Source organism: Microcebus murinus, chromosome 1, assembly GCF_040939455.1.
Source record: "Microcebus murinus isolate Inina chromosome 1, M.murinus_Inina_mat1.0, whole genome shotgun sequence".
Lineage (NCBI taxonomy): Eukaryota > Metazoa > Chordata > Mammalia > Primates > Cheirogaleidae > Microcebus > Microcebus murinus.
The window spans coordinates 64,768,053-64,787,842 of record NC_134104.1 but is presented as its reverse complement, the minus strand read 5'-3'; the positions used below and the strand labels follow the sequence as shown (position 1 = coordinate 64,787,842).

At 40.0% G+C, this 19,790-nt stretch overlaps 2 protein-coding genes across 6 annotated transcripts in view; one reads left to right on the top strand and one right to left on the bottom strand.

The window, feature by feature from the left end:
- SLC49A4 (solute carrier family 49 member 4) overlaps window positions 1-11,778 on the bottom strand; it is a 68,625-nt gene extending 56,847 nt beyond the window's left edge. Inside the window, exons 1-2 of the mRNA XM_012780480.2 lie at window positions 11,290-11,778; window positions 1,150-1,243 (exon numbers count right to left, since the gene is read on the bottom strand). Of these exons, the coding sequence (XP_012635934.1) occupies window positions 1,150-1,243; window positions 11,290-11,629 (434 nt within the window). The 5' untranslated portion in view covers window positions 11,630-11,778. The remainder of the gene's footprint in view (window positions 1-1,149; window positions 1,244-11,289) is intronic.
- Window positions 11,779-12,988: 1,210 nt separating this feature from the next.
- The window catches only part of HSPBAP1 (HSPB1 associated protein 1), a 60,328-nt gene continuing 53,526 nt past the window's right edge, over window positions 12,989-19,790 (top strand). For all 5 annotated transcript variants that reach the window (XM_076002084.1, XM_076002079.1, XM_076002076.1 and 2 more), the window contains exon 1: window positions 12,989-13,202. In XM_076002084.1, coding sequence (XP_075858199.1) covers window positions 13,182-13,202 — 21 coding nt within the window. In that variant the 5' untranslated portion in view covers window positions 12,989-13,181. The remainder of the gene's footprint in view (window positions 13,203-19,790) is intronic.

Sequence of the window (19,790 nt, the reverse complement as noted above, 5' to 3'; positions counted from 1 at the left end):
ATTCCCAATGCCCCAAAGAAAGCGTGGCACATAGTGGGAGCTCAGTGAATTTTGTTGAATGAATGAATGAACAAACAAAAGAATGACTCCAGCTTGGGCTCTCACTACATCTTTCCTGGTCTCTTACTGGCAGTCTTTACCCCCTGCAATCAATCCTACATATCTCAATTAGTAGTGTATCTAACAAAGGTCTCATACTACTGCTCCTATGATTAAGAGCATAAGTAGCTTCCAACTGTCCAGTGAGTAAAGTACAATTCTATAGGATGCCATCAAGGTCCTTCATAATCAGAATTCCCTTTTCTAACCTCACTCCTTTATATCCCATTTTTACATCTTAATCTGTAGACCATTGCCTCTCAAACGTGAGTAATTCATGAGTCCTTTTGAAAGAATTTCTCAATGATTCTCAAGGTCACATCCAAGGATCTCCGTTTGAGAAAAACTAATTTAAGAAACTGACATCCTGATCAATAAAAATGTCCTCTTATTGTAGATTACTGGTAAAATAATTTGTATATTATAACCAAACTCAAAACAAAAATTTAAAATTTTCATATACTTTGCACCCCCTAAGAATAAATCCATGGACCCAGTTTCAGGAACACTGCTGTATACCAATGCAACTCCCTACCTATCCCAGAAGAGGCCTATGCTTACCTGCCTCCATGCTTCCCTCCTGTCATTCCCCCATTCTGGAACATTCTTTCCCTGACTATAGTTATCAAAATTCTACTCATCACATAATGCCTAATTACCACCTCCTTCATGAACTCTTTTTGTTACCTTTAGCTAAAACTTCTCTTAGTCTCGTGGGGCAATTTTATATCTCTTCTGTGGCATTAACTACACTATTATATATATAGTATGTCATACTACCATTTTCCCATGGTTATCATAGTTCCTAGAAAACATGAAGATTAACTTGTTCTTATTTCCACAACAACTAGTATAGTGTCTACCATATGACAACTAGTAAGTGTCCCCTGAATTAATCATCACATAGGATAAAAAAATAAATGCTTCCATAAATATGACCCTCTACTGATCTTCTTAAAAATGCAACTAAAAGCTTATAAATAAACATATATAATATATTCATAATAAAAGAGAAAACACAGGAAAACATTTTTTAGTTATAGGACTTACCTTCTTTTAAGAGTTAAGTCTGATACAGGTACACATCTTAGACCAGTTCCTAAAACCATAAGGAAGGATGTCAGGAGCACAGTTACCCGAAGACCTAAAAAGAAATAAAAACATCCAGATTATTTTCTATTTTCTCTTAAGCCCAATGTTAAGAATAATTTTTTTTTACTCAATCATACTGATATTATATTCTAATATTATGGCTTTTCTCCATAACTTCCAACATGGGAAAAAAACCCAACCAACCTTACATGCTGAAAATGAAATGATTCTAACTTTAATAGAAAATTGAAGGCTGGTCAAGGTGGCTCATACTGTAATCCTAGCACTTTGGGAGGCTGAGGTGGGAGGATCACTTGAGGTCAGAAGCTCAAGACCAGCTTGAGCAAGAGCGAGGCCCCATCTATACTAAAAACAGAAAAATTAGCCTGGCATGATGGCAGACGCCTGTAATCCCAGCTACTCAGGAGGCTGAGGCAAGAGGATCGCTTGACCCCAGGAGTTTGAGGTTGCTGTGAGCTAGGTTGACACCACGGCACTCTAGCCCAGGTGCAGAGCAAGACTCTGTCTCAAAAAATAAATAAAATTGAAAAGATCATATCAGGAAAAAAGGAAAAAGTTCTATTAGCTTTAATTTTTCAAAATGAATGCCTATAATTTTGTTCAGATTTAATACTAAAAACACCAGAAAATAATTTTAAAGGACTAGACATTTTAGTTGTTTATCTCTAACATAAAATTTTAAATTTTTTCAAATGCAAGCTAATAACAAAAACCTTTATAAACTGTGCCTATTTTAAGGTGACAGATTATTGCTTTAAGTTTTCTCAAAAAATGACAACTGGCCAGCCACATATTTTATCTTATAATCAAGACAAGCTAATGCTTATTTAAGGGTCATAGGTCCTTTAGACTTATTTGCTTATTAATATAATTACAGTCTTTTAGTTTTTCTTGATTTATCAGATGGTTTTCATTAAAGAATGATGCAGTTAAAAATAAACATGGCTCAGGACTTTAAAAGACAATATGGATCAGGCAAGGTTTTTTTTCCTTTATATTCTAAGCACAATTATTTTAAAAATGTGTGCCAATGGTTGGTCACATAGATAAAAGGGCAAAAGAGAATACAAGAATATAAAACTAAAAATATACAAACAAGGTAATAATAGACATAATATTCTATTAATAGCTATGACAGAATATAATAGAACTCTATCTTCCTATTGTTGGAATGCTACATTTTTCTTAATACTGAACTAGTATTATCTTATTGTTTTTGGTGGCTGAATCACACAGGTGGCTCATACTAAGTCTATGGCACAGGTGGCCACAGTCCTTCAAATTTTTCCCTAACCCAACATTGCCTTGAAACCATTACATGCAGAGAATAGATATTAAACTGATGAATGCAATTTTTCTTTTTTTCCAGAGTTTTCTTTTCTTTCTTTTTTTTTGGCAGATGGTAGATGGTTAAATGTTTGGTTTTCAAAGCACTTCTCTGCTTGAAGGAAATTGAAAGTCAAGAAAACCATAATTATGCAGATCAAACATAGCAAGGAAAATAAACTTGAGATTCAGATCAGGCACACAAGCTACACTGAGGATAATTTGTGATATGAACTGAGTTTTCTTAATAATGTTCTTATATAATCTGAATATGATTAATACAGTTTGGCAGAGGTAATACCATAGAGAATTGTGCTCCTTGGTAATAAGTAATACATACATACTACACATTTACTGCTTCTACTAATAGAACACAGATTTTAAAACCTCATTATATCCACAAGAAATAGAGTGTAATTAATGAAAGGTACATACACAGTCATAAATATCCCACAATCACAAAACGTTGCCCTTATATGGTTACTCTGGGTACCCTATGAGATACTGAATAGAATTTTATAGATTTGGGATGACAGGCTTACATTCTACATGTTAATTTGTTCCTAAAGAGTTTGTTTGTAATTAAGGTGAGCAGACACCAAGCAAAGAGTGGGACATTACTTATGGCCTATGGTCCAAATAACAAGGCTTCCTATCATTACTGCTGAAGGCTACCATACTTTTCTCCTCAATTATGCTTTTGATCAAATATACGACAATATAACAGCTAATGTGAATTTTTAAGAGTGAAGAAGTTGTGAAAAGCTGATTTTTTTTTTTTTTGGTGACAGGGTCTCTGTCACCTGGACTAGAGTACAGTGACCTCATCATAGCTCACTGTAACTTCAAACTCATAGACTCAACTGATTCCTGTCTCAGGCGGCCCCCTAGGAAGCCGGGACTTCAGGCGTGCGCCACCTTGTCTGGCTAGTTTTTCTATTTATTGTACAGATGAGGTCTTGCTCTGCTCAGGCTGCTCTCGAACTCATGGCCTCAAGCGATCCTCTTGCCTTGGCCTCCCAAAGTGCTAGGATTACAAGTGTGTGCCACCATGCCTGCCCTGAAAAGCTGATTTTATCAAAGCAACCTCATGGATACAGCTTGGTGGTTTTCTTTCATATTTTTAATTATTGTCAAGTGTTGCTTAATCCTGCAGTCCCCAATCCCTGGGGTCACAGAGCTCCCCTCTATTCCCCCTCCCCCACCCTTCTGTGGAAAAACTATATTCCATGAAACCTGGTGGGGGAGAGGACACAGAAGGAGGTGAGTGGCAGGTAAGCCTGCGAAGCTTCATCTGTATTTACTGCTGCTCCCCATTGCTGGCATCACTGCCTGAGCTCTACCCCTATCCCCTTGCCACAGGTCTGTGAGGTCTTAGAAAATATGTCTTCCATGAAGCCAGTCCCTGGTGGCAAAAAGGTTGGGGACCATTGGTTTACTCTATCCCAGTTGATACTCTATCGCGAATAGAACGCTTTCTTCATGTTACTCATGCCTGGATAAGGCATGACTCTATAATTCCATGTAATTAAAAAGATATTAATATCACTCATCCAGGGAGGATACTTATGAGGACCCCAGGAGAACAACCCTATAAGACACGTAGTACTGTTATATAAATAGACCCTAAGTGATTACGGCATTAGGATGTGAGTGCCAAAACCATCTGATGAAGTTATCATCAGAACAATTACAGAAAAACAAACATGATTAAAAATAAAATAATTTTCTATTAAAACATGGCATCCAGACACTGCAGGAAGCTTCCTTTCAAGAGATGAGATAACTTCTTTTGCTGGGGCCCTGCTGGGGATAGGAATGGAAGTATCCACAACAGGTGTCCAAAGAATCAGGTTATAAAGTTGATTGGAATACATGCACGTGGCATGCACACACACACATACACCCCCATAGTAGCAGCATGGAAAATCAGCTATGAGCACAAAGTTTGTCTGGTAAGAACACCCTTCCCAGGCTCCACACTTCCATCAGCTGGAGTGAAGATGAGCTCTGCTTGCTCTTGGCAAGACCCCTTCTCCATATCCACAACACTCACAGCCTTACCACCCCAATCCACCTTGGAGATTATCAGGATTAATAACATCATGCCTGTTTTTCCTGTTTACATCAGAAACAAAAGATTCAGGATTCACAGGTCATCCTTATCCCAATATCCCCTAATCTGACCTTTTCTCTGCCACCTCTCCAAACTCCTGCAACCTTTTTCCTCTGAGCCTTCTGGAGTGCTCAGTCATAATCAGCAGAATTCCTACCTTCTCAAGCCTTCTCCAAACATTTTCCCCACCTTCTTACTCCCAATGAAACCTCCTACCAAATAACCTTGCTTCCCCTGCCACTTCCAGATCACTGTTACTCTCTCTTCCCAAGTCTTTTTTCTCTCCACGCTTTTAAGATTGTCTCTTCATCACTGGTTTTAAGCAATGTGATTATGATGCGCTTTGGTGTAGTTTTCTTCATGTTTCTTCTGCTGGATTTTTCAATTTCTTAGATTTGTGGATTTATAGAAACCATCAAGCTTGGAATTTTTCTGCCATTATTTCTTTAATTTTTGTATTTTTTTGTACCATCCCATCTCATTCCATGCCCTCCCCCATCATCAGAGCTCTTCTCCATCTGAGAATCCAATTATATGTTTATTAAGCCACTTAAAATTGTCCCACAGCTCACCAATGCTAATATTTTTTTTACTGTTTTGAGTTTTTATTTCTCTGTGTACCACAGTGGACAGTTTCTATTGCTATATCTTCAAGTTCACACTGAGCCTTTCTTCTGCAATATCTAATCTATTACATCCTGTCAGGATATTTTTTTCATATCAGTCATTGATTATATTTTTTATTTCTAGAAGTTCAATATTGGTCTTTTTATGTCTTCTATGTCTCCCCTTAACATGTTCATGCTTTCTTCTATCTTCTTGAACGTATGCAGTATGTTTACAGAGGTTTTACCATTCCAGCTGTTGGGTATGTGAACTATTCCCAGACTTATGTCAATTATGGAAACTGGTCTGTCTGTTCCTTTTTGGTGGTCCTTTTTCCAGTCTTGGGTAATTTCCCCACGTGTATTTGCTGACCATGCCCTTTTGAAGACTCAAGGGGAACTCTGTGTAGATCCAGAACATTTTCTCTGAAGCTTCCTCCTCTCTGGTATTCTACCTTAATAATTCTAGTTATGTCGGCTTCTTCAAATTCTCAACTGTCATCTCCTTAACTCAGGAAAACTGCCGGGCTCTGTCTGTGTGGGCTCCCCATCTCTGCACTACTGCCTGGAAATTCTCTCCAGGCAGTAAGCTGAGGCAATCGTAGGGAACACTGTCCTGTTCTACCTGTTGTCTAATGTCTGAAAACCATTTATTCATATGTTTTATTTTGTTTGAAATTTATTTATTTAGTTTTATGTATTTTTATTTTTCATTTTTAGTTAAGATGAAAGGATAAATCCAGTTCCTGTTACTCCATCATGGCCAAAACAGTCTTTGGTCTAATTTTATCTGACTATAATTCCCACTGCTCTACAGACCATCACACACCTGTCTCCAGGTCATTCACCTTTACTGCTTAAAGATGTCTTGGCTTATTATTACTACTTATGACACTACTCCTTTCGTAAATCTGGTTAATTCAATATCCAGATGATCTTCAATATCTTGGCCTCTCAGTTCCCTTCTATTTCATGATCATGTCCTCTATCCTACCACAGCTGTCCACTCTCTTGGTTATACTCTGAATTTATCTTTGTCATAATTGCATCCATGTCATAATCTCAATTTCAGCATTCCTCAGTTACCACCTCTTCTCTTTCCCACTCATTCCCTCTAGTACTTTAAGAACAACAAATTCTTGATCCAATAAGGAATGACAATTTTGAAGCCTACTGCTTTTTCTCACCCACCTCATGTGTTTCCTTTTCTCCTTTACCCAGCATAGATTCCATGAATCATTGTTATTATCACTCTGTACAACCCTCTACTCTTGGCCTGCACGCTGTCAGTCTTACTCACAGGTCAAAACTGCAACTCTGGTTACATGTCTTCCTCTGCCAACTCAACTCTGCCCATGCCTGCACTTGCCCGGCATAGCAGGCTGGAGGAAAACATACAACCATGCTGAGTGGTTTCACTTCAAATTAATGATCAATCACTTAAAGCAGGCCCTTCATGCTGCGCAACAATCCTACTACAATTTCCTAGTCCACGTGTTTTCCATTTTCCTAGAAAATAGTTTCATAACTTATCCTCTCTCCACTAACTGCTCCCCTATCCTCACTTGTCAGATGATCATTGTTTCCTATTTTCTGAGAAATACAAGCAAAGATAACATCCATAGCTCGTACTACCCACCATTTGCAACTGTATCTGTATACTTTTCTTCTGGTTACTACTGAAGAATTAGCTGTCAGTGCTTCTAACTAAGGCCAACGTGTCTACCAGTGCTCTAGAGGACTGTATCCCATGCTGCCTACTCAAGGACATGGCTACAGTGGTTCCTCCCTCTCTCTCTAGCATCATACATTTTCCCGTTATTGGATACATTAGGGTATTGCATTACAAAGATATGCTTTAATATCACTTACTTAAAAAAAACAACAAACCTCAGTAGCCACATTTCCTCTGGCTACTGCCCCATTTCTCCTGCTGCCCTTTATGGCATAACTTTTTGAAAGAAATGTCTAACTCCCTATCATCAATTTCTCTGCTTACATTTAATTTTGAACTCTCTACACCACTCCAGTGAGATCACTGTTTTAAAGGACACCAAAGATCTCCATAGAAATCCAAGGCTCTATTCTCAGTCCTCACAAGCTGATTCTTTCTTATCTCCCCAACCTCTAAATGCTGAAATGCCCCATGGCTCAGTCCTCTTCTCTTGCGAAACTATACCCCTCTCCACAGGTGATATTACCCAGCCCCATGATTTTAAATACCATCATAGGCTGACAACTCCCAAATTCATTGTGCAGACCTCTCCCTGAATAACTTATTTGCATATCCAACTGACAGTTTAATTTGTCTACTTGGATATCTAATAGGCATTTCATATCCCTGATCTCCATGCCATCTGCTCCCCAAATGCTCCTTTCACAATCTTCCACATCTCAGTAAACTGAAGCTCTATTCTTTCTCCCAATTACTAATCTCAAAAAGTTGAGAAACACCTTAGACTCCTCTTCTTCCTTCAAACCCTACATCTGATCCATCAACAAATACTGGTGAGTTTATTTTCAACACATATCTGCAATCTAATCACTTCTCAAATCCTCCACTACTATCACCCTGGTTGGAAACCACAATCAGCTCCCATCTGGGTTATTCTACTAGCCTAACTGGTCTCCCTGTTCTCAAGGTAATAGAAGAGTCATCATTTTACTCTTCTGCTCAAAGCCTTCCTCACTCCTTAATGGCCAACATCCTTACAATGGCTTACAAGGCCCTGCATGACCCAGTCTCCTACTACCTCTCTGACCTTATCTACTACCACAGTGTCTCTCACTGGCTCTACTCCAGCCAACAGGCCTCACTGTTCTTTCCTGGATATGCCAAACAAGTTTAGAACCTTTGTCTTAGCCATTCCTTCTGCCTAAAACAGTCCTGTCCAGAACTGACATGTCAGGCATCCTTTCTCCTTCAGGTGTTTATCCAAACACACTTTAACAGTGAGGCCTTCCCTGACACGGTAGTATAATACCACCCTATCACATTCCCATCCTCCATTACCCTCCTTTATTTTTCTCCAAAGCATTTAACACCATCTGACATAACAAATATTTAATTTTATTGTTTCCTGCCTGGATCTCCTCACTAGAATGGGGTTCTGGGATAGTTATATCCTCAGTGTATAGCACGCATTTGGTTGCTATCTCCTTGGAACTTTTTCAATTGGTTCCATAGCACACTTGCTCTTGGGTGTCCTGTCTCCTTGCCCGTAATTGAAAAGGGGTGGGAAGGTACAAAACCCATCTTAGGAAGATAATTGATCTTCTGTGTTAAGTTGGGAGGAGCCTACAGCAGCATGAAGGCTAGACAACTAAATACTCCTTCGGGAGCAAGATATTTCAGTACCTAGGGAGGCCAAGAACTTATTTTCTATATCTGCAGATAGGACAACTGCAGCATGACAGCCAACATACGAAAGTGTGTTAGCTTTAGGCCAGGTGTGGTGGCTCACACCTGTAATTCTAGCACTTTGGGAGGCCAAGGCCAGAGGATCACTTGAGGCCAGGAGTCTGAGGCCAGCTTGGGCAATATGGTAAGACCCTGTCTCTACAAAAAATTTAAAAAGACAGTAAGTGTATTTGCTATCTTTTACTGAAAATGAAAACTACCTCCTAAAAGAGAGATTTTTTTAAATTTATTTTTTTATTGCTTCAACCAATGGAAAATATAAAATTGAATTTACCAAATAGTCACAGAAACTATGAAAGAACTAAAGTTACTTATTTTATAAATAGGTAGTGTCTAATTTATCTGGCAATGGATATTAGATCCAATTGTAATAAGGGCAAAAATTAACATTTTTCTATGATAAAAACAATGTGGACTAAATTTTGGAAATAATATTGAAAAATAAAGAGAAAGTACAAAATAGCATTTTCCTCTAAATTTAGCCAACCTTGTTAAGGAATGATCAAGGAATTGTCACACAGTGGAAGAGACTAAGAAGAAATGACAGCTAAATGCAACAGGGGACCCCAGGCTGAATTGTGGAAGAGAAAAAAAAAAAAAAAAGACATAGTTGTAAAAACTAGTGAAACCCAAATAAAGTCTATATTTTAGTCAAAAAGTAAACAACAACAACAAAAATTCAAAAAAGAAAATCTCCATTTAGTACAAGAAGCCCTTCCTCAGCACCTAGCCCACATCCTCTGCATAAGTTCTTATTCTACCTGGAAGTTCTACTCCAGTCAAGACACACCCTTCCAGAGGTGGATACCTTTAGTTGTTAGAAAGGTTCTTCCTTGTATTGCTTTGAGTTATATTCCTTTGTAACGTCACTCAATCTAGTTCTTCCTTCTAGAACTACACATAAGTCTAATTCTTCTTTTACTTGATCTTCACATATTCTATATTCTGCCTCAAGTTTCTTTTTGAAACTTGACATATCCAGTTCCTCTCATCTCATGATTTTTATGACCTTTATCATTCTCACCACACAACCTTTAAAGTACTTCAGTTTGTCAAATGGCCTTCTCAAGATCAATGCTCAGAACTAAAGAATAATGTAGAGCATTTCAAATCATTTGTCTTCTTGTTTTGGACACTACTATGCCTAAAACCATCCTCTTTTTTAGCGGCCATGTTACACTGTTGATCATTAATGAATTCACAATCAACAATCCCTTAGTCTTTTTCATATGGATGCCTATGAAGGAACTGTCAGGAGGGGAGGAGGGAACATAGCTGTTAACATCATCCTGCTTTTTTATTCTCTTAACAAATCATTTGGGTGCTAACAATGTGCCCAACAATTACAGTTCTATTCCTACCTACAATGGACTTTTGCTATGGTTTGAATGTTTGTGTCCGTCTCAAATTCATATTTTGAAATCCTAACCCCCAAAGTGATGGAATAAGGAGGTGGGGTCTTTGGGAGGAGATTAGGTTATGAGGGTAGATCACTCATAACTGGTGTTAATGCCCTTATAAGAAACCTCAGAAGGATTCCTCGTTCCTTCCTCCATGTGAGTACAATGAAAAGACCACTCTGTAAAAAGCAGACTCTCACCAGATACTGATTATGCCTGCGACTTCATCTTGGAATTCCCAGCCTCCCCAACTGTAAGAAAGAATTATCTGTTTTTTTATAAGCTACTTAGTTCATGGGATTTTGTTATAGGAGCTCCAGCAGACTAAGACAACTTTCCAAATCTGACTAAAGAAACTATTTCAACAAAACATATAAAAAGCTGAAAACAAACTATACAAAGGAGTTCCCAATCATTATCCAACCAATAAATCTAAAATCTTAAAACCACAGCCTGCTGAAAGTAGACCATCACTACCAATCATTCGCCCATATTTATGCGGTATAATTTAATGCCTTCTCAGCCCTGTGACCTTTTTCCCCTCCTCACAGAATCACAGTGGTAACTGGTAAAGTGAGATGTCCAGAGTACCCCTCTATGAAAGAGAGTCTTCATTCATCTGCAGGCTTTACCCGAGAGTCATAAATCTCAACTGAAAAAGCCACCTAGTGACTTACACACATTTTAAAGCTGCCGTGCACCACCTTCCAGAAACCAAAGCATCAGACCTGAGTTTCCCAATGGCCCTTCCTGGGCTGGAGTCACCTATTACACAAAGCCAATTCATAACTTCCTTACACCTGGGCATCATTAATCTATTTTCTGACCTCTCACCCTCAACATCCCCCAACACCTTTGAAGTCAAAGCATTAGTCATTTTTGTCAGGTGTAAATAACATACACAGCACGTGCATAGGGATGCTCTGATGTCCACAACACGCAAAAACTTGAACATTTCCAGATCGCTTAAATCCCTGATGTTGCATAAAGGGCCTTGAGAAAAACATAAATACTGGCAAAGCAGCCTTCCCATAGTTGTCGCTTTGGGGACGCAGGGTTCCTAAGTCAGGAATGGGATGCCAGCAACATTCCGTCACCTCACACAACCCCTAAGACGAAGCCAAGGGAGGCGGCTGGCAGGCCTGAAGCGCAGGCAAGTGGCGGCTCCCCAGGAGTGACAGCACCGGCCGGCCCTCCCCAGCCTCTCACCTCTCTTGTCCAAGAGCCACATGAACGCGAAGCAGGGCAGGAAGCCGATGGGCCCCCAAAGCACGAGCAGCGCGATGTCCCAGCTGGAGAAGCCGTAGGCCTGGCGCGCCGAGTTCTGGATGGGGCCCCAGGTGTTCCAGACCAGGCCCTGCGCGAACGCGAGCAGCGAGAAGAGGAGCAGCACCAGCCAGCGGCGCCCGTACACCCGCCCGGGACCCGGGGCCGCCGCAGGCAGCGCCGCCGCCGCCTCCCGGTTTCTCCAGGCAGCCCCCGGCCCAGGCCCGAGCCCGGGCCCCAGCAGCGGCTGCCGCTCCTCCTCGCTGCTCCAGCCCGAGCCCATGGCGCCGCGCCGCCCGCTGGGCCCCCGCCCGGCGCAGTCCGGGTCACCGCCGACTAGCCCAGCGCAGAAGTGGCCGCAGGAGCTGGAGGCGGAGGTTGCTGTGGTCGCCCTCAGCCTCCCGGCCGCGCCTGTGCGCCTGCGCGGCCCGAGCCGCCGGGCGGGGAGGCGGGGCAGCTAGCGAGTAGGCTGGGATCCCACCTCCCCGCCGCGGTGGCCGGGAGACGCTGGCGAGAGGAGAGGAGCCGGGGTCCCAGGGGAGGGTAGAGAGGACTGGAAATCACAGGGAAGAGCGGGCTGAGCCGGGGGAAAGGGAACTCCTAGAAAGACTGTTAGAGGAGGCTGGGCAACGAACCCTGGGGTCGTTGGAGGAAGTGGCCAAGTTAAATCTTGTGTCCAGTAACTCGGTGACCTCTGGTCACTTAACCTAATGCTTGCTTCTATTATAGGGGGAATTGAGGTAAGATCGAAGTGTAGTGGAGTCTCAGGGGATTGTCTCATGAAAATCATTTGTTTTCTATGTACAGTTAGTACTGCCTCGTTTAGTCTTTTTGTCTTACCATACATAGCCAACGAGATTATAAACTAGCCACTTTCATTCATATGTACAAAAAATATAATCTTTCTACCCATTTTGACTGTCACTTAGTAGTCGAACAATAAAGATATGTTGATTAAGGTTGGAAGATTTTTGTCCCAAAGTGACCTATCCAGTCATTATGTTTGTTTTTTTAACGAAACTAAAATTTTAATGTCTCCACTTATTATGATTTTGACTAAAGAATGAACTGGGAGAAAGGAGGTTGTTAATCTCTTCATCAGGGAGCTGTTTATTTTGATATACAAATCCAGAAGCCCTGACAGCTGTCGGATCAGTGTCCCTGAAAACCCAAGTCAAGCAATCTGGCTTGCCTGGGTCAGGAAATGAGTCACAGAGAACGCAAAGGATACTTTGCCTGAGGTTCATATTCCCCGCAGCCACGAAAACCAGATGGGGTCACGTTGTTGCCAGAAGGGCAAGAGAGGTGGAAGGGAAGCGTGAGCTACCCTAGTGTTCGGGGCTGGTAAGAGCCGCTGTCCCGTAAGCAAACGAACGCAGAAACCCACTCCACTGCCCGGAGCCCCACAAAACGGCGAGCCACCCCCTAAAAGTCCAATCTTCTTGGGTGGAGAAAAGCCAAGGCAGAAGGGAAGGACCAGACTAGAAAGCCAGAAGCATAAACGAAGCTAAGACTATGTGAAAAAAGCCTTAAGTTCTGGGGAAGGTAGAAAGCGCCACAACCCAGACCACGTGCTGGCATTTCAACACGGGGGAATCAAAACAAAGCTACGTGCCCCGCCCAGCACCTGTCACGTGACTTCCACGTGAGCCGGCGCTTCCGGGGGAGCCCTGTAGGAGCGGCGCGGACTCCTTCCTGTGGTGCCGTTTCAGGCCCGGGTTCTGGCCCCTTGGCTGACCCGATTCCGGCCCGCTCCACTTTGGGTTCCGGCGGAGCCCGCCTCCCGGTAGCTATGGCTGCAGGCTCGGGGGCGACCACTCATCCGACCCTTGCAAATGGAGCTGGACGGGAGGAAGGTAGGTGCCAGGCTGAGGTCAGACCCTGTGTGCAAACCCGGTGCCAGCTGACTCTTGGCACTGCTCATGTGGCTGTTTTCCTTATCCCCATCCCAGATTTCTCTGGTCTTGCGTTAGGCTGTGAGGAAAAATATGTATTATCTAGTGAACGTGGCATTTCTGAATTGTGGCATTCAGATTTTTGGTCATTGTATGGTTCTTGTATCCCCATATCATGAGTGCTGTTTCACTTATAGGGGTGTTTGAACGTCAGAGTGGATTAAAGTTAAACTGGTGAAACTAGAGCCACCCTTGAGGTAAATGAAAGTAATCTGCGAATTTTGCAGACCGGCATTACGAGCCTTGATTCAATTTCAGTGGACCCTGGTTTAGCTAGTAACTGAGGTTTGGAAACCCATAAGCCTGAGACACTGTTAGAGTTTATTGAATGATTGCTCCGTGCATGGCACTGTTCTGGATACTGCCACAGGATCCAGAGACTTTGAATGTTTATAACAATGCCGTGTGCCAAGGAACTTATATTGAGTAAAGGAGCCTAGAAAGGAAAAAGAATGACTTAATATGTGATCACGTGAACTGTACCACCGTAGTACATGCCCGGTGAGGGCTGTCGATAGGAGAAAGGATTCTAGTGGGGAAAACATAAATTCCTTAAGGAGGGAATAGTTTCCATGGGCCTTTCTTTTTGTTTTATTTGATGTTTTATATATGTATTTTTTATTGCAGCATATTACGGGGGTACAAACGTTTAGATTATATATATTGCCTCTGCACAGCCCGAGTCAGAGCTACACGCGTGTGCATCCCCCAGACTGCGCACCTCACCCATTAGGTGTGAGATGGGCCTTTCTGATTGGATGAGATAGTGACAAACTCAGGTGGTGATGCTGGGGGCTCAGGAAGACAGGGAGCAGAAAAGTGCAGGATGGATGTATTTGGAGATCAAATAGTTTGTCTAGAGGGGGAGATTACCCATACCTTGCAGAAGAAACAAATTATAACTTCCTACTAAACGGCCCTTTCTTCCAGAGAGATGATTCTTGAGCTTAATCTGTATCTCCATTTTTTTGATTTTTCCATTTTCTATCCACTGCATGCCTTTATCCAGTTTCGAATGCATGTCAGTTTGACATTGTAAGTTCTCCTTTGAAAATAACTATTCTCTTGTCCCTCTCTGCATTTAATCTGACAAACATTTACTCCAGACAAACCCAACCTTTTGCCCTCTTCGAACCTGCATCTATGTGGCTGAACTTTGGTGGAAAAATCCTGCACAAATTGATGATAAAATGAAAATTGCCAGACTCTTGAATATTCTCTCAGTATGGGCCTGAGATCCTTCGGATCTTTGTTTCTCCAATAACAATTCCCCAAACTCTCTATAACCTCTCTTCATCTCTTACTTTCAGTTGACGACTTTGCAAGTCAGTTCAATTCTGCATCTAATCTACTTTTTTCCTCCTTCACTATCAGATCCTAGTCCAAATCATCGACATTTCTCACCTTAACTACTACTATATCTTCTGACTTACATATGTTTCCTATCTTATTCCCCTTCAGTCCCTTCTCCATTCAGCAGCAAAAAGTGACACTCTGTTACATAAAATTCTTCAATGAATTCTGTTGCACTTAGAGTAAGACTCAGAACTCCTAACCATGGCCTATAAAAATCCTTGGTCTGAGCTCTGCTTATGTCTTTGGCAGCTTTTCTTGTCACTCACCCACCTCCTGCTTTTCACAAAGCTGGGTTCTTAATCTTTTGAGACCTTACCAGACCAAACTATCTAAAGCAGTCAAGGTCCCACCCCACCCCCCTTGCCCCCTGTCCCTACCAGATGTTCTATAATATAGCATCCTACTTCTGTCATTTTACTTATCACAATCTATAATTACTTCTTTATTATTTGTTTTTTCCATTAAGTGCCCCAAGGGTACCATAATGTGTCCAGCAGCAAGTACAATGCCAGGTACATAGCAGGCACTTAATACATATTGGAATGAATAAGGGAACTCCATGCCAAGGCCAGAGGCAAGAGGAGAAAGCATGGCATGGTCCAAGAACTGAAAGAAGTTGGTGTGAGGAGTAGTGAGAAATACCCAGTTAAGGAGTCCAGGCTTTAAGACACTGGGAAACCTTAAAAAACTTTAGGCATGATCAGATTTGGTTGCATGATCAGGTTGGTTCTCCTCTGGCTGAAGGAGAGGGCATAGTTTGGAGGGGAAAGACTGGAGGACAGGCTACTTATTAATCCCTCAGAGCCTCATTTTCCTCCTCTGTAAACTATATGATTTTTTAATTTTTTAGATTTCAGAATATTATGGGGGTACAAACGTTTTGGTTACATAAATTTCTTTTGTACTATTAGAGTGAAAGTTATATGTGTGCCTAAAATGCATGATTATTGTGAAAATTAAAGATAATATATGTGTAGATTATCTAGCATAGTGTCTGGCAGGAATTAGGTATTCAAGAATGGTGACCATTTTTATTATTAATAGAAAGTACCAGCCTTGGTGACTAGTTGATGTTGGAACAGAAAAAAGAAATTAGAGATGTTCTGTGAGAGAATACTTTGCCTTAAATTAGATAAGGCTGATATGAACAAAGGTTAAAAAAATATATACATTAAATGAATTAAAGTGAAAGCATCGGTACATTCAGTACAATGATGAATGTAACGAGAGTCATAGACAAGTTCATTTTTGAGCAAACTTATTATCGTTCCATCATTAAAAAAATATTTGAATGCACACTGTAAACAGGGGACTTTCTCATTCAGTGAGGTAGAAGACAGTCCTTGCCCTAAAATAGCTTATAAATACCGTTTTCAGGGGGTAAAAAAGACACAAATAAAAAGAACTGCAGTGTTAGATAGATCCATAAGGTAGGCTGCAATTAGGTGGAATATAATACCTAATATTATATGTATTAAGTGCTCTGGGGGCTAAGAGAAGAAAACTAATACATATTGGGTTGGTTTGTCCTTCCTAGAATAATTTCTTGAAGATTTGGTGAGGTGAGGCTAGCATGAAGTGAAGTGAAAGCCCACAGCATGTTGGGTTAGAGGATAGAGAGGAAGGTGAGGAGACGGGTTCGACTAGAGTGGAAGTGGTGACAGAGAACACAGGTAAAAAGGAAGAAGCTTTGTCTGCTAAGTCCAGAGAAGAGCAGGGTGAAAACAGAAAAGGTGAAGTGAAGAAGAGGAATATCATTGGTTTCTCAGAAAAATAGAGCAAGGTACCACAACAGTGAGGAAGTGGAGAGGGATATTGGGGATTTGAGAGTGAAGAAGGTCTGGAATGGCTGCCATAGGATGGAGGGCGATTAGGGGGCGTCAGTGATTGGGAGCAGGAGAGGGTAATGAGTGGAGGTGAACATATAATTGTAGAACTGGTCCCTTTGTTTTGAGATTGTTTCTGGTTATGCTCAATAGCTCATTATGCAAAAGTAGAGAAAACAAACAGTTTCAGTAAAGTTTCATACATTACTAAAAAATGAGATGTGAATTCTTAGTTATCCAGAAAACATTTATTTAACCTCATTTTATGCCACAAGCACTGTGCTGATCTCTAGGAATATAAAAGAGGCTTGCCTTCAAGGATGTGACATTTTTTTACTTGAAGTATCAGCTTGGAAATTATTTAAAACAAACATGAAGATACTTACTGTTAAGAATCAATTCATTTATTTTTTTTCCTTTAAGATTTCTTGGTTAGAAACAAAAGAATCAATTTAAATTCTGAATGTCAGATGTTACTTCCAGGATCATGCTTTGGTGGAAGCATTCAGTGAAATTAAAAATTGCAATTCTTTGAGTCTGATTCTGTCTTTCAGACTTAGGTTATTATATTTCTGTTGGGCTCTCATATTTTTAGTTATAGCCAGGATTATGCCTTGATGAAGATGAGAATGTATTCTTAGTACTCTTCTTCCAGCTTCTTGAGGAAATATCTCAGTGCAGAATTATATATGATTGAGTTTCATGTAGAGCTGATGTTCCTACGTAACTCAGTTGGAGACACATACTCTCCATGTCATTTTTGTTCTCATTTAAAAAAGAGGTTGAGGGCTGATGAGTTTAAAGAAAAGCAAAAACCTATATAATCTCAAAAAGTTAAAAGTATTCCCATGCTAGAGCACATGTGTAAGTCTTAATGTAACTAAAATACTTTGTACTTGATAATGACAAATATCAGAAAAACAATACTATTGAATTTTTTATTGTGTTAAAAACACATAACATTTACTCATTTGTGAATGAGTAAAGGTGAGAAATTACAAATTGTGAATTTGTAAATGTGAGAAAATATGTTAACCATCTTTAAGTGTACAGTTCAGTACTGTTAAGTAGATTCACATTGTTGTGAAAGAGATCTCCAGAACTTTTTCAACTTGCGGATCTGAAACTCGGTATCCCCATTAAGCAATAACTTCCCTTTTTCCCCTCCCCTCAGTCCTTGGTAACTGCTGTTCTATTTTCAGTTTCCACAATTTTGACCACGTTAGATACCTCATATAAGTAGAAACATACAGTATTTGTCTTTTTGTGACTAGCTTATTTCACTTAGCATAATGTCTTCAAGATTTATCTATGTTGTAGCATGCAACCAGATTTCCTTCCTTTTCAAGGCTGAATAATATTACAATGTATGTAAAAACATTTTGCTTATCCATTCATCCATCAGTATATGTTTGGGTTGCTTCCACCACTTGGCTCTTACAGTAGTTCTGTTGTGAACATTGGTGTGCAAATATTTCTTCAAGACCCTACTGTTGAATATATTTAATGAAAATAAGATGAAATAATTTATTCTGAGTTATGGAAAATTAGAGAAAGCTAGAGTTGGATGGAAACATTTTAGTAGAAATTTTGAAGGTACTTTGGGAGTATTGCAGAAACCTTTAGGAATGGTTGAGACACCACTCCTTCTAGTGTTAATCACATTTAAAATATAGATGAGTTTACTTTTCCTTGCTTTAGGTTTAAGACCACTATTACTTTTGAATTTATAAGTATTATTTATGAGCCATTTTTTGAGAAGATAAATTTTCTGGGTTAACTGGGCAAGTTGTAAGTGTAAGAGGATGGGAAGAACCTAAAAGGCTTATGAACCCTTGGTTACTGTCCAGCATATAACTGTCTCAGGTGTCCAGCCTGAACCTTCTTTGGTGTTCACTACCACACCAAGCATTGATACTGACAAGGTTATGTCATGGTAGCCTCAACACTAACGTTTGTGGTTTCTTCAGTGGCAAAGGACCACCTTCTAGACCTTGAAATTCAAAGGGTTTATGACTGTTCATCATTTTATTTAAGCATTATGTTGCCTTTCAGGAGAATTTTCTCAGTTTGTATTGACATTTTAAAATAGTGGCTACAAAATGAAAAATTGTTTTTGCTGTAAGGTTACCATTCGGTCTTTAGTACTAATACGGTCATTTTGTTAGATGGTACTTGCATGATCCCATCAAGGTTTTTCTGACATTGCCCAAATGATCATTACTTTTTACCCTAATATCTACTATTCCAGAGGTTTTCAAATTTGTTATATGTATATGTAATAGTTGTCTAGCTGAAGAAACATCATACGCTACATGTATACATTCAGATATAAATTACCTCACCATACTAGGACCCAGTTTTCAATCCATGCTGTATCACTAAGGTGATTCTCTGTATTGTAATTTGAGACTTACTCTGTGTCACCTTCTGAAAGTTTTTTAATATCTATAATTTTTCTATTAAATTATATCTGACATGAGAGACAAGTTAATTTCAATTTCAGGATCTTTGTCTTTGTTATAGTCTATCAGTATTTGGAGAGTTTTCTGGAAACTTGGTAAATGTTCTTTATTCTCATCTTAAATTCTCATCCTAAATTCTCAGACACAAATCCAGGCCAGGTGTTAATTAACTGAAGCCAAATAGCTAGCAAATTTAGAGAAATTAGGTTTCAAATTATCTTCTACTTTGCATTAATAAAAAAAATACAGAGAAAAAGGCAATTGGCTTTTCAATGGTGTTTCACTATCTCCAAAGAATTAGATGTAACTAAGGCTGTAATAAATTGACTGAATAACATGCTATGATTGGAGGGAGAAAAGACTATTGTGCAACACCCAGATCACTAATCTGTTTTTTTCAGCAATTTCTGAGTCATCTGGTTAGAAATTGCTTCTTGCTGCAAGTTTAGACCTAAATACACTTATCCTTTAAAGGCTGTTAAGGTTGCTTCAGAATTTTTATAGCTCTTTGCAAATATTCCTGGCGTGGAATGACTGGATGCATCCCTAGGCTATTTAATTAATACGGTATAGCATTGCATTCTTCTTTAAAGGAAATGGTAACACTTAAATTTGTTAATTTAATGTACCAGTTCATTGTTGATTAAACTATCAGAAGCGAAATTAGTTTTATCTCACAACCAGCTGATTGTTTTATTACACTGATGGGCCTGAAGTTCGATAAATATGCTAATTTCCTGTTATGGTGAACATCCTACTACCCTAGTTTTATACACATTTTATAACTTTCATTCATTTAGCAAATATTTTGGCATTTAATATATACCAATCACTAGGCCAGG